At 30.3% G+C, this 15,325-nt stretch overlaps 1 protein-coding gene across 6 annotated transcripts in view; it reads right to left on the bottom strand.

The window, feature by feature from the left end:
• The window catches only part of LOC143045445 (uncharacterized), an 81,005-nt gene that overhangs the window by 36,278 nt on the left and 29,402 nt on the right, over positions 1 to 15,325 (bottom strand). For 2 of the 6 annotated variants that reach the window (XM_076217944.1, XM_076217943.1), the window contains exons 4-6: positions 3,310 to 3,410; positions 1,423 to 1,665; positions 411 to 476 (exon numbers count right to left, since the gene is read on the bottom strand). In XM_076217944.1, the coding sequence (XP_076074059.1) occupies positions 411 to 476; positions 1,423 to 1,665; positions 3,310 to 3,319 (319 nt within the window). In that variant the 5' untranslated portion in view covers positions 3,320 to 3,410. Of the gene's footprint in view, positions 1 to 410; positions 477 to 1,422; positions 1,666 to 3,309; positions 3,411 to 10,533; positions 10,786 to 15,325 lie in introns of those variants that run through there. The other 4 variants (XM_076217942.1, XM_076217947.1, XM_076217946.1 and 1 more) reach the window with 2 other exon arrangements.

Here is a 15,325-nt window from a genome sequence, read left to right as displayed (position 1 = left end):
ATCGAGTGGCCCATAGACACATCCAAAACTCACCAATATATAAGCATGAACCCCTCACGGGGTTCATGCAAAAATATTATTCATAATTATTAAGAGACCATACATTTCATCAGAGATGTGTAGCATTTTGTCAGGTGGTCATGGTTTCTCTGTACATTTCCTAAGAGATGAGTAGTAAAATCTAGGAAAATGTGTTGTCTTGCTAATGCAGTACATCCCTTTGATTCTTATCCTCTTTAGATATAGTGTATAACGTATAAACCAATGAATTTGTTTTAAAATCCTATTAACTATTTCATTGAGGCAAAATTCAACTATGCTATTTTGAAATATGCAATCAACAACTCTTACAGTAAAATAAATTTTTAGTAAGTGATGGATATAGACAAAATTTAGTTCATGATACATACGTGGATATATGCCTTGGTCTACAAGTTCAGTTACAGATCTTCTCATCATCAACTTTCGCTTCAATGCTACAAATGGAAAAACAGCCATTTTATTATAAATTTTACATACATACGTAAAAACATACTGCATAACCAGATCTAGTTACAATTTCTATTTCTCCTAATTCATTAATTCGTACATAAAAGGTCTGTTTGCATGATTCATTGACCTGCTTGGTTATCTTTTTTCTTTTTCTTATTAAGTCTATTAAGAAATATTCTGCATGAACTATTCTAAGAGGGGTTATATTTGTTTGTCAAGTTTGCTTCCTTTTTTTTCTCTTTTTTTTTGCGTTGTCTGAAAGAAACCATAAGCACCTATATTACATCCTTATTTGTATTATCAAGTGTATAGTCATACAAATTATACAAGGAGGGTACTTGTAATCATGTGGTACAAATCTTTGAGAATTTATGCATACAAAATACAATTTTTATCAACTAAAACATAAACAATGAAATTCCAGGAACCAAGTAAATTGGAGACAACTTAACTAAAAAAACCTGATTTTTTTCATGTTTTTTTTTTTTTGGCAATCTCACAATGTTTTAAATCTAGTTTTCTGTTCTGCTTTTATTACATTATAAGTAGTACAGGAAGAGTCTACACTGTCAATAGTTTGTTCTTTCAAGGTTAATTTACACCTGTTAACTTTATTCAGTTAAAAAAAAAGTATGACATTAAGTGCATGCACATTGAGACAGCATCAAGATATTGTTATTGTGGATTCATTATTTTTCTTTGGATACCAATTTTTGTGGATTTTATGGGTAAAGATGAACCACGAAATTGAATGTTCAAAAATGACACATTTCCTATAGGTTTCTATGCAGACTTCGCCAGAACAACAAAATTACATATCCACGAAAATACAAGTTATCCTTAATCCACAAAAATTGGTACCCACGAAAATAGATGAATCCACTGCAGTATTGCTATTTTGTCTTTTCTTTAAAAAAAAGTATTACTTACATTCTTTATTTTTATCCATGCTTTGTTGTAATGACATTTCTTCTAATGTTGACTGTGGACTTGTTGGTTTTTCTTCTTCTCCGTTTAATTTTGGTGTTGTCCCATCGGCTGCAGCAGCTTTTGCTTTCTCTGCTTCCATCCTACAGTCTTTACAATAAAACTTATGGATGTACTGTATAGCCTCTTGATCTAGATGTGCCCCACCCCCATATAGGGGGGACCAACTGGAACTACTGCTAGAATCTGAAAAAAAAACAAGCCTATGTTTAATCATGTGTGCTATTAACCTGCAAAACATTCAAACAACAACAAAAAATGATGGTCAAAAATGAAATGTCCCCTCCAGAATTCAAGTTTACTTACCCCTTTGGAAATTTTCACTGTTTCGTTCTACTTATAATGGGGGAAAAAATGAAAGCAACACGACGTTTGTCTTAAGCACTTTTCTGGATTTTTAATAAGTTATCTATTTACACTCCTAATTCTGTGAATGCATATAGGGGTTTGTTTATAATGCCAAAGCAGTACATGTGGACACACACTATAATTTGATTGTGACTTATAATTTCCTTGTTAGAAAAAAGTGTTAATTGTATGAAGAAATATGTAAAGGTTCGATGGAGTCCTTTATCACCTTTGTGATGGGCAAATGTCACAGTAAAAGTTAAAAGCCAAAATATTTAGTCTACTTATTACTTACATAAACAAAATAATACAAAAAATGTTCAAAGAAGTTAAGTTTTCTATAATTTATTGGAAACACAGGCTGCCATAGATCAAGAAAACATACAACCATTCTGAATTAATTGACCAGGGAAGAAAAGAAAGTATGCTTCAATCAAAACATAAAAACAGAAATGTTAAAACAGGAGCACTCTGACATTTCCAGAGTATTTTTACACCTGTCAATCAAGTACAACCTTAAATCTGAATATTACTGCAGTGATAAAATTTGATATTCAACAGATATGTAACAGTGACAGTTTGGTAGTAAAATATACAGGTTTAGAGCAGATATATATTTTCATTCAAAAAATCAACCACTTTTATGTCTTTAAGAATTTCTTGCCAAACTTCAAATTGAATATGCTAATAGAATTAAACAACATACATTTACTAGTTGAAAAGACAAAAAAAAAATCAAAAATACTTATAAGACTTACAAAATGTGAATTCCCTACCAGTAAGATCAGTGAACCTTTTCAATGGTACAACTTCTGTTTGAACTCAGGACACCAGAAGATACAAGATTGTTCAAGAACATACTTATAAGAATACAAACAAAAAAGCATATTTGATATGGGGTATTCATCTTCAACAATATCTGTACATGCACAGCAAAAAAAATCATATGATATACAAGCTTTTATTGTTGTTTTTAATGTAAATTAAAGTGCATCTTCAGTTTAACATGTTTTACATAATATACTTGCTGCTGAAGATCTATTATCTTCTATTATATAATGGTTTAAAAGCAATCAATTTTAAATTTTCAGCAAAACAAATTCCTGTCATAATTAAATTTTTGTTATTACCACCTACAACTTACTATCATTGTGATATGTAAATACAATATAATCATCTATACAACATTTTTTTCAAAACTTTTAATCAATCAGCCATCATAAAATAGTTCTGTTAGAAACTTAAATCTTTTATAATGAATCCACTTAAACAAAACCTTATGTACAAAAGTTTAGGGAAATGAAACTTCAAACAGAAGTCATACCTGTTAAGACAGTCTGAACTTGTGCTTCAAATATTTACTACAAGTGCCATAAAAATAAACACAAGTTAATTAAAAAATTTACATGTTTCCTGAAATCTTGCAGAAATATAAACATTATCTTAACTATTCCCTTTTAACTAAAAGATTGCACTACTTACTAATAATCATTTACCAGACTTCAAATTGACCATTTCCAGGTCACGTTGTGCTTTATTGGATTGGTAGATTGGTTCTGTGGATTGGAATTAATGTCTCCCCACTATATAGAAGACTTTCTAATTAGCTGATTAATATATCAAAAGTGGAAATCACCAGCAAATTTAATTTGACTTCATTTTTTTTTTAAGTCTTACATTTCCTTATCCTGATTAAGGAAGTAAATATGACATTTAAAGAAAAATTATAGTATTTATTGTTTATTGCATTATTGACATACAACATTTGTCTATTTATAGAATCACAATACTATCATTTTCTTTCAATTTAATTGCTGTGTGTGGTAGGATAAAGGCAACAAAAAAAAATCACCACGGAAAAATATCAAACTGAGAAAAAAAAATAGTCAAATAATCTTCAAGAAAACAGACTTAATTCAAAATAGAAGCCATAAACTTGTTAAAGTACATTGTAAAATACATAATTACATTTTGACATTAATGATTTTGCAATATTAAACAGAATGGAACATAAATAAACATTTTCCTTCATTTGTTCAATTCTTTATTTTGTCACATTTTTCTCTCTTCTAAAATTCTATATAAACTTTATTTTTTTAAACATCTATGTATTTTATATTATTTTCTTTTTCCATATTGTAAATTAAACACAGATCAGGGTAAACTGTATCTCAAAAAGCTGATTATGAAAACCACTCTGTTCCATCATGCAAAAATCATCAATTTTAGTTTAGAAAATAACAAAAGTTATAAAACTGCAGTTATTTTACATATTTATAATAATGACAATTATCCAATATGTATATAATGATATTCAAACATTTTTACATTTAATGTTATTGATTCTTATCTAAGTCTGATGTTCTTATCATATGGTTAATTAGTCAAGGAAATATCAATTAACAATCAGAAGAAAAAACTCTATGCTATGCTAAATTGCTAAATCAGGCAGAATTAAGAACATCAGCTATATGTTTGAAAGTCATGTAATGATCGTTGTACAAAAGAAGCATCAAAAAAGAAAAGACAATATCCTTCTCTCTAAATAGTACTTCTGTTAATGATCAATGCAATGAGAAGTCCTTGTAATCAATGTAAGCTTTCTGTTTGAACTGTCATTAGGAACTAGCACTTTTCTTAATTGTAGCTGTACAAAAATGCACGAATAATCCTTGAAAATGTGATTAGCTTCCCATGTCAACTAAGAATAGATGTACAAAGTGCATTGTCCTAAAAAATGTGATTGCTTAGCACTATTGAACAAAGATTTACAAAATGCATTTCTAAAAATGTGATTGCTTAATCAATTCAACCCAATAATGGCTATACAATTGAACCAAGATGTATAAAATACATTGTCCTCAAAAAGGCACAGCAAAAGCAAATACAAATACATAACAAAAATATTTTACATACATTTTACGTCCATCAAGGAGATACCAATAAATGAGTATGAACATAAGATATCAATTTTCTAAATTTTAAACACATCTATATGTCCTAATTCTGAAAGTACTGTAACATACTGATGCACTTTCCAAACAGCTTGTAAAACTGACAACAGCAAACACCTCCATTAATCTGCTTAGAAACAGCAAATGTTACGTTCCCTGGTGCAACTGTTTAGCATTTTAATAAGGTCATATAGGTACTTAAACAAAAGCCTATTCTGTAGGTACTATAACAAGATGAGTACACACTATATGTAAAGACTTTCAAAATGTCTATTTGACTGACAACAGCAAGCGACTCAATTAATCTGTTTAGAACAGAGATCATTTTGTTCACCGGTGCAACCGTTTAGCAAATTAATTAGGGTCATACAAGTACTTGTAAAAAGACCTTTTTCTGTAGGTACAAATGTACTAAAACAAGATGGGAACACACTATGGGTAAAGACTTTCAAAATGTCTATTTGACTGACAACAGCAAGGGACCCAATTAACCTATTACGAAACAGTAAGTGTTAAGTGCAAAAAGTTTTCAAATTAGCCTGGTTCATACAGGTACTTGCACAAAGATGCACACTGTCTTTTGATTAGCCTACTTTTAAATATCAAAGCATGAGGTAAGGGTATGAAAAACATTGCATTTAGTCTAAAAGTAAATTCCCTCTGGGTATGGGGGAACCACAAATGAGAATCAGAGGAATTGTATAATTCCTATCATTTTCACTGCAGAAAATCAAAGCAGATTTTTATAACTTCTTTCAGGTGATTATTCGTTTACTGTCAGAAATAATTGAATTATACCAAATTAACAAAAGGGTTACCTAGTTGAATGGACAACTTCCAAATTTTTTTCTCCTCCTTTTTTCAATTTTCTAAAGACTATCATGGTCAAGGACACTCTCTGCCCTGTATACCGCAAGGTAAAGGTCACTAATGTAGGTAGTTAGCCTCTATAAAGTGTTGCTTTTTTGTGATCAATTGTTCATATGATGTCTTTGCTGTATTGTACAATATGTTCTTACAATGAGAAATCAATATATCATTCCTTTTATAAAATTTTATTTCCTCCTAATGCTTGCACAGTACATATAACTTGAATGTTTTCAATGTTTCTGTTACAAATATAATTTTGGACTGAGTAGGCTCTTATTGCATTACATAACAACTGCACTTTAAGTATTGCAACTCACTGTATGCCAACAGTGGTTCTAAAGCTACTTTAAGTTTGTATGAGTATGTTTTAAAGAGCAGGTAAATAAGTAGCTGCAACAAAATCCAAATTGTTAAATTTCTTAAAAAACTGTAAAAGCATTTATTCCCTAATATCACTTACTATATGTTGAGTAAAAGGTCTATGAATAAAAAAATGAGGGAAAAAAACAAAAATTGAAATTCATGTTACTTATCATACTTATTTTGTAATGTCAATATTGAGTATATAGAAAATCGTTAAGTAAATATTAACCTTATGTACTAGATTACTGGCCATCATCTTACACTGTGGACAAACATAAGAAAGTAACTAGTGTTATGTAGATAATTATAAATAACTGCTGTACAAACAGATTAGCCTACATGTACATGTAGACAGCATTATATAATATCTAACAATGTGTTACCATCATGCCAATGTTCAGAATTTCGGGAAAAACGTGACAGCAACTAGGAAATAACTTCATATTTCTGTAGAATCCTCTAAGGAGTACTTATCTTCAGAAAGTACAAATGCTTTGTCTATTATGTACTTTTAAAATGTGTCCTTTATTAGCTTCACATATTTTTTCATTTTCTAATGAAAAGTTGCCACAATCCATACAACAGTTATAGTTATTAATTTGAAGATTATATCAGTCCTGAGCTTATTTTCAACTGTCACCAGTTATGGGTTTTTTTAAACAATATAAAAACTGATATTTACAGGACAACAACAACTTTCAATTGATAAAAAAAAATCTGGTTTTACTTTCTCAACCATGTTTATATACATAAATTCTTGGAAATAGAAACATGCTTTTTTTTATGGAATCGCCTAAAGATTCAATGTATTCCATCTATTATTCTGATGACTGAATAGTTTCACCTTTATTATAAATGAAAGTTAGAAAATATATTGAACAAAGTACCACAGACAGAAAGTTATGTTTTTTGTTCAACTACCATAACAGCTGGCATTTGCAATGCTTGATCAAATGTATAATAACCTCAGAAATTACAAAATTCAATTCATTCTGACCACAAACAGGATGCTACCTCTAATCTTCAAAAACTTGATTTTGTTATCAGATGTTAAAAAAAATGACTGCTCCTCACTGTAACCATAACAGCTGTTCGTAGTAGATAAAAATGTCTGGCCATTAGTTTACTATTATATCTTTTATTTGTTTACATTACTTTTACACTAATATCACCAGGCTTACAGAGATTCAATTTAATAATTTAAAATGACAAATTATAAGACACAAATTATTTTTTTTTTTTTTACATTTTAAAGACACTAATTTTTGCAACACATGTTAAGTTAATTGATTCTTATTTATGTTTTATTGCATTAGGAGTAGTAACTAATTTCAGGTAAATGCACTATCTTCTTCAATGATACTAAATGTAGCAAAAAAAGGTTGGAAAAGCAGTGTGCAAGGTTGGTGCAAATCAGTAAAACAAATCAATATATCACAAGCTTGACTTACCCTTTTGAATAAAAATTTCAAAAAAACTTCAGTGAATGTGAAATACTTACAGGCTTAATGTAATTTTCACCAGCCTAAGCTGTTTTGCAAAAACCTGTATTTTGAAATCTGACGTCTCTTGGAGGGAAATCAAAATCCTTGCAGAAAGCAAATATTTTCAGAATTCACATGTAGGATCATATTTTTATGGACACAGTAAGACTCACTCACTCTGATAGAGTTTTTTAAAATGTTTCAATTTCTATTCCCCTAACTATGAATCTGACAACGATGCCAGTATTGGGTTGACCAAATGTATTCCTTATTCAATATTTGTATTGAATGACCTGATTTGAAAAGCTCTCCTTACAAATTCCCTCAGTCAAATTCTAGATATGAGTCTGATCAGATATGACATAAAATCTAAACTATTTTCCTGATAAAGAGATATATTTTACACTTATCTCCCATCTACACACATAAAATTGACACTTCTAAGAACATAGAAATATTGACTTGTCTGTGATTTATCATTTGGTTTATTATTATCTCTTAACAAATGCCATGTTCAAAAGAATTCAGTGCAGAATTTATAAATAAAATAATATGTTTTTATGTATAAATATATATAGCATATTTCTTAATCTTATCTAAAAGAAAAATAGATATTTTTTCCATGATATCATGTCTATGATTATGATCATCAGAAAGAATCCCGAGTTTCCCTCAACAAACAATATCCCCATCATATGAAACACATTCATATAGGATAACATCTCCAAACTTTCCCAAACTTTGAGTCATTCTATTCCTCACAACGCAAACACACACAAAAAAAGCAAAGCAAATTATTAAACAAGTCCTTTCGAAAAAGAAGTACCAATCTTTTGAGTAAAGCTATTGATTTTTACAGTTTGTTCTAAAGTTGTATCACTGTTACAGGTTAGGGAGAGGGTTGAGCACTCACAAGTATGTTTAACACTGCCACATTTATTTCCCTATTTCTATATACAATAACAATGTTGCTCTCTAGATATGTACAAGAACAAAATTGGAGTTTAACATTTAAAATTTGATTTCAAACTGAAAAGTAGTTTTAATATTTCTATTTCTTTTTTTTCCCTATTCATCAAATGCAACCAAAACCCTCAAACCAACCTTAATATCTAGAAACATTGCATATCAATTTAAACAAATATCAATTAAGTGATCACCCACGCCATCAAGAGCACACAAACCTGTCGTGTAACTTAGGGTATTTTTCTAACAAAAGGAAATACTTGAGAGTTTTTCTTTCAGTTACATAAGGGAAATAATTATCAGGAAATCTCTTCATGTGGTCAAAATCAAAAGCAAGACACGAACTGTTTACAAATTTTATCAGTAAACTGCACTAACAGAACTCTGAGCATGGAATCTGTGTATGGCAGGTTACCGGTTGTCTTATCTCTAAACAACATTTTTCATTATGTAAATAGATGAAAAATGAGGAATGTTTATTTTGAACATACTTACATATTACAATAAGAAATTGGAAAAAGGTCAATTTTCTGTTTCACATCTTTAGATTTTTTATTTTGATTAAATAATTTTTACTATTATGCCAATTATCCTTTTAAATGCTTTATTTACTTTTTATTTAATAAATTACTGCTATGTAGTTATGTACAGGAAGGCTCCAGGCTTTATATAAACCAATACTTCTACATCCAGGGATAAAATCAAAATAAATAAACACTAAAATCTATCATATAGAATAGAATAAGGCAGATTTATTGTTTCTGGGGCAGGGTTATCTTGAAATGATAGTAGGTTTGAAGTGATGGAGTAGAAAGTTTATCTGTAGCCTTTCATTACCTATCATTACGGCCAAATGGACAATTATCAATGCCTTCAATCATAACAAGACATATTGTTGATTGGACCACTTAAGATTAAGTCACTGATTAAAACTTTTATTTATCTGTTGTCTTTAAAAACAGCAAAAAACATCACAGCCTTCCAATCAAAAAAGAGAATTAAGCTCACGGTCCATATTAAATGTATACAATATTTCAACAGCTACATCATTTTCGTGTTATACAGTACTGTAAGGAAAATATGTTTACCAAATAAATTTCATCAGATACTGATTAAATGGATAAAAAGAAATTGTTGTTAAAAGATACTTTTATGCATATTGTAACTGTATATTACAGAGAAATTTCTCAAATAAGAAACATGGAAATTTCAAATTTATGAATTGTTTTCCCAATAATGCATCTGATATACAGAATCGCAAAAAACATATTAGAATTTACTTCATTAGAAATGCAAGCTATAGGTCTCTTTGGTCAATGACAAATAAATGAAGTAATGGTTTTGTCTATTTACTAGGTAAATTGTTTTACCTTGCAACTCTTGTTTAATATTTGAATTTTTGGGCCTCTCAACTACAACATCATGTCTTTCTAGTTCAAATTTCTGTTTTGTAGTACAGTTAAACATATTGCTCCCATTATAATATTTTGAAATCACTTCAAATTTCTGTTTTTCTAACTCTTATTTACAAATTTTTGGCAAACGAACATCAGTAAAATTAATAACAGCACTGCCATGGAAAATAAATTACATACCAACATACATATGTAAAATCTTTTTCAAACTGACAGTAGCCATAATTTTCTAATGTCTTTTTAATTTATATACACTTATAGTTAAAATATTTCAAAATACCTTTCCTGACAAACATATGACATTGGGTATTATATTTGACTTACAACATAAGTGTCAAAATAAATTCCTGCATCCATGTTTACATAAATAACAATGGCATAAGAGGTGTCATATACAAAATGTCTTTATTACTTCAGTATCAAAACTAGTGTTTATTTAAATAATGTAACTTTTCTTACTAATATATTACTTCCTCGAAGCACTCATAGAATACTAATAGTCCCATAATAAAACTAGTTATTTTGTGCAACTTAAAATAATCTTATTACAATGGGTGACCAAATTTTACAAACCACCAATATTAACAGAGAAATGCTGCTTGCTTATGATATAAAGACAATGTTAGAACTAGAAGAAAAGTTTTTATTACTTACCAACTGAATTTGTATTTTGAACTAAACAAGCCATATCCAAGGAAATAGAATTTCACTATGTTTTTATAAATCAGCTGTTTTCTGTCATTGCCACCAAGGTGTGAATTTTTTAAAATTTAAGATTTCAACATTTCAGTGACTGTCTATGAAAAATCAAACTGTTTGAAGTTTCTTTAGCCCTAAGGTGTATCAGGGCTCCTGGGGAGGTACTCAATAGATTACCAAACCCCTATCAGCTGATATTGGTCTGGCAATGAACTTCAAACATAACATCCTGCAAGAGGAAGAGTCTACTTTTCTTGGTAGGGGAGATATGTATGATAAGATAAAAGCTCATCACCAGTAACATCCACAGCATGTGGTGTTCATTATCCCCCTTGTCAGGCACAAAAATACAACATGTTATGTTCATGGTCTGGTGTAAGTGTTGATTACTAACATATTAATTAATAAGTATAAATATATAAGTGTGCATTAAAAAGGAGTTAAAGTACACTATTTAGAAAAATCAAATATTTTGACGCCTGTAAATAAACCACTCATTCTAGTGCTGTAGTGAATATTAAACTTGTGTATTTAATACACGTTTTCCAACTTTTTATCAGATAAGTTTAGTGATGTTTTGATAAAACTCATGAAAATCAAATATAAAACTTTCCGAAAGTTTTGATATATACCATATTTTCAAAATATCTAGATACATAATTTTTTTAATTGAGGATTACTATCAATAAATGCATTTTTTTACAGCATTTAACTTTAAAATACAAAACAATATAAAGCACCTTTAATAATTTAATTGAAACAATGTTCATCATGAAACTGTTAATAAACACATTCTTCTCTGTAGGTACACTTGTTTATTTTATAACACTGTATATTCTAGTAAGTTTCGTTAATTAGTCTTCAGGACAACAATAAACAATATGTAGATGATTATCTTTACATCTTACTCATTAAATTTGTTACGTTTACAGGTACTGAATCTTAAGTCTAATGACTTCTACTGATGCTGTGGAAAGTATTAGTCAACTAAAAAGTGACAGTGCCTTCCTTATAGATGCTACTCTCTTTTTTATGCCAAAGTTAGAACAGATGGTCACTATTATATATCAAAGATCTGTACTTGGATGTAAAAAATAAATTAATATCAATAAACATGAAATATGATGTATCTAGGTCTGGGTGACCTACTTTTGTCACAGTAAATTCATAAAGCTATACATTAACAGAGTTTTATGATTTTAGGTCATTTACTATTTCAGATCTAAACTAGGTCCTTTTTTTAGAAGACTGTCATACTCCTTGATATACTTTTAAGAAATTACTAAAGATCACTATGAATATGAGCAATGAACTCAGACAATGCTTTTAATGATTTTTGAAATCTGTAGCATAGCAAACAAACCATGAAATATCAGTCAAGTGACTTTCATCTCTCTAAGATACACTTGTACAGCTACAAATTAAATTGCTGTATTAGTTTGTGAGTCCAAATCTTGTTGAGACAACAAACTTTATTTTTGTGTTATGAATCAGGCCATTGGTCTTTATCTTTTGTAATGCTTCACATACATGCAGATTATTAAGTTTTGACATTTTGATTTTAGGTAGTTTATATTAATATCACCTTAAAACTTAATTCTTGTTGTCATAATGAATTAGCAGAACTTTTAACACTCTAGAATAATATAGAATTTTATATTAATTAACAAGTGCTTATTTATATTATTATTCTTCACCAAATAGTCATCTCATTGAAAATTTCACATACATAACACTTACAAATTGCTAATTTTGGCGGTTTCCTTTCTTTCTTTTCAATTTAATATATGTTTAAACTTGAATAAATTAAATGAAGAAATTAGCAAAACCCTGTATGTTATCTTAACTTTTTATTTACAAAAACAATATTGAAACAACCCTCATTAATCAGAGTTTTTTTTTTTATAGATTCACATACACCAAGACATCTGAAAATAATGGGCGCACTACCTTTGTGCGCATTTGGGGATTAAAATGTTTTACGTTTGCACGCAGCTTTTGATTACATTTGCGCGCATTCATTTTACAGGTAAACTCAGGTAAAAATATATACACTCCGCCATAAGTTAAGCACCACCCAATTTAATTTCGTAATAATTATTTTCTTAATTATTTTTTTTTATAAAAGAAATACTATATATTAAACCTGTAAACAATAGGTAACTTTTGGATACAGGTTAAATGTCAATCGATTACATTTTGATTGTTCAAAACCAGTTTTAACAACCTGTCTTGTGTGTTTTTCATGTTACTGTTTTTGACTAAACACAAATGATTTTAGCACGTGCATTTCGCACTTGAATTAGCCATTGATATCAAACTTTTAAGATGGCAAGACGAAAACTGAGTATTGCTGAACGCTGGCAAGTTGTAGGTATGGCAAATACAGGTCGAAGTTGCCGTTGAAAAGCGGTCCATTTTGGTGTTAACCACACTGTGATTATCAGGCTCGTGCAGAGATACCGACAGACAGGGTCAGTTGAAGACCGCCCTAGAGCAGGAAGACCATGTAAAACTACTCCCAGAGAAGACAGAAATCTTTCCCGGCAAGCAAGATTGAAACCTTTCTCGTCTGCTGATCAGCTTCGTCCACTTTGGCCTATTGGGGGTAGAGTAAGTGTGCGGACTGTGATACGTAGGTTGCATAGTTTCCGTCTAAGGGCTCGGAGGCCAATAAAGTGCCCGGAATTAACTTTAAAACACCGTAGAGCAAGACAACAGTGGGCTAAGAACCATCGCCCATGGACTTTACGCAGCTGGAGAAGAATTCACTGGTCCGATGAAAGTCGTTTCTTGCTGAAGCCCGTAGACGGCAGAACACGTGTTTGGAGGGAAAGAAACACCGCATATGGGGACAATAACATTCTTGGTACAACAGCTTTCGTTGGCGGCGGTGTAACAGTATGGGGATGTTTTTCCTATGACTGTAAGCTTGATATGCATGTTCTTCATGGTACCCTGAATGGACAAAGGTACCAGGATGACATCCTGAACACCATTGTATTGCCTCATTTTGACAATCACGCGTTAGCTGATAGCCCGGTCTTTCAAGATGACAATGCAAGACCTCATCGCGCACGAATTGTCAACGCATACCTGACGTCGGAATCAATAGACATTTTACCTTGGCCGGCCATGTCACCTGACATGAACCCAATTGAACATGTATGGGACTTTATCGGCCGTAAACTTAACCCGAGACAACCAAAATGTGCAACAATACCAGAATTGAGGGTCGCTTTGGTACAGGAATGGCGGAGATTTCCACAGTATAGGCTACAACGACTTGTGCAAGGAATGAGGAGACGTATATTGAATCTCTACTGGAAGCACGGAAGCTATACACGATATTGACTTTATGAACCTTAATTGACAGTAAATGTATACTTGATTGTTTTCCAAAAAGTTCAAAACTGTATCATTATTTGAAATTAATGAAAATGATCAACAAATTAAAACATTTTATAGGGATTTTAACTTGTTGTTTTTAACGTAAAATTGAAAGTTCCCTTCACCCAGCAGAAAGCATAAAAAACCCTCACTTTTATTTTTTTATACTGCACAATATTTACATTTTATTTAACCAATGTCAACACGATTAACTCTTATTCAAAAATATTGAATTTTTGGATTTGAAAATTTCTTATTGATAAAAATATGGGTGGTGCTTAACTTATGGCGGAGTGTATTAAATAAAAATTAAATTAATTATAATTGATTATATTTTTTTTATTTTCATAATAAATATGACTATCAATTATTAATGTTGAAAATATTTCTTAATTCAAATTATATATTTTCATATTAAATTCTAAAACAAATTATAAAGTGATCATTATAAACTCGTAAAGCTTAAGACATACATCTAACTTCATTGCGAATATTTCAGAGTGAAAAGTGTTTCAACGAATAGTGATTGTTTTTAAAATTAGTAAATAACTTATGTTAGTTTGTAAAGTTACACCAAGGCACTAACATGGAGTTTGGGCATGTATACCGACATGTAAAGTAATGAATTTTTCAATACATTAACCTTTAAGATTAGGTATGTTTTAGCATTTTAGAATTTTTATCTAAATATATATTTCTAGGATTTAGTGCTTGTGCATTTTAAAATGGACTTATCTTTCTCGAAATCCAACTTAAACCTCATCGTTGGTGAGCTGGGGACTAACACTAACGGAATGAGAACTTATACTTGTTAATAATTGAACAAATTATAATTAAATAAGTATTATTACCTGTATTTTACCTGTGTTTACCTGTCAAAAAAATGCGCGCAATTGTAATCAAAAACTGCGTGCAAACGTAATGATTTTTGCGCGCAAATGTAATGGTAATGCGTGCAAACGTAATGCACCGAAAAATAATTGACAATTGAGACCTAAAAGAGGACTAACATGTACCCATAACAATGTCAAACAGAGGTTGAAAGAGAATAAACTAATTTCTGTCCTTCAGAGGCCACTGAACCTTAGTCAGCATCCTTGAAAAAGATAAAATCTCAAGGTGAAAGCAGTGAACAATAAATATCAATGGAAAACGAATTGATGAGTGAGGTAGACAAAATACCTGTAAAGATTACCTCTGTGATTTATGGGCCTCAGCAACTAAAATGTTAAGAAACAATACTTAAACCATACTACATATCATTTGGATGGCAGTTTGTGTTTGTTTTAATCCTTACCATAACATAATACATTGAACAATTATGACAGAACTTAATTGAAATTATTATCTTGATGCT

Source organism: Mytilus galloprovincialis, chromosome 9 (assembly GCF_965363235.1).
Source record: "Mytilus galloprovincialis chromosome 9, xbMytGall1.hap1.1, whole genome shotgun sequence".
In the NCBI taxonomy this organism is placed as follows: domain Eukaryota; kingdom Metazoa; phylum Mollusca; class Bivalvia; order Mytilida; family Mytilidae; genus Mytilus; species Mytilus galloprovincialis.
Note: the sequence above shows the minus strand (reverse complement) of the source record. Positions and strands in the feature narration are given on the sequence as shown.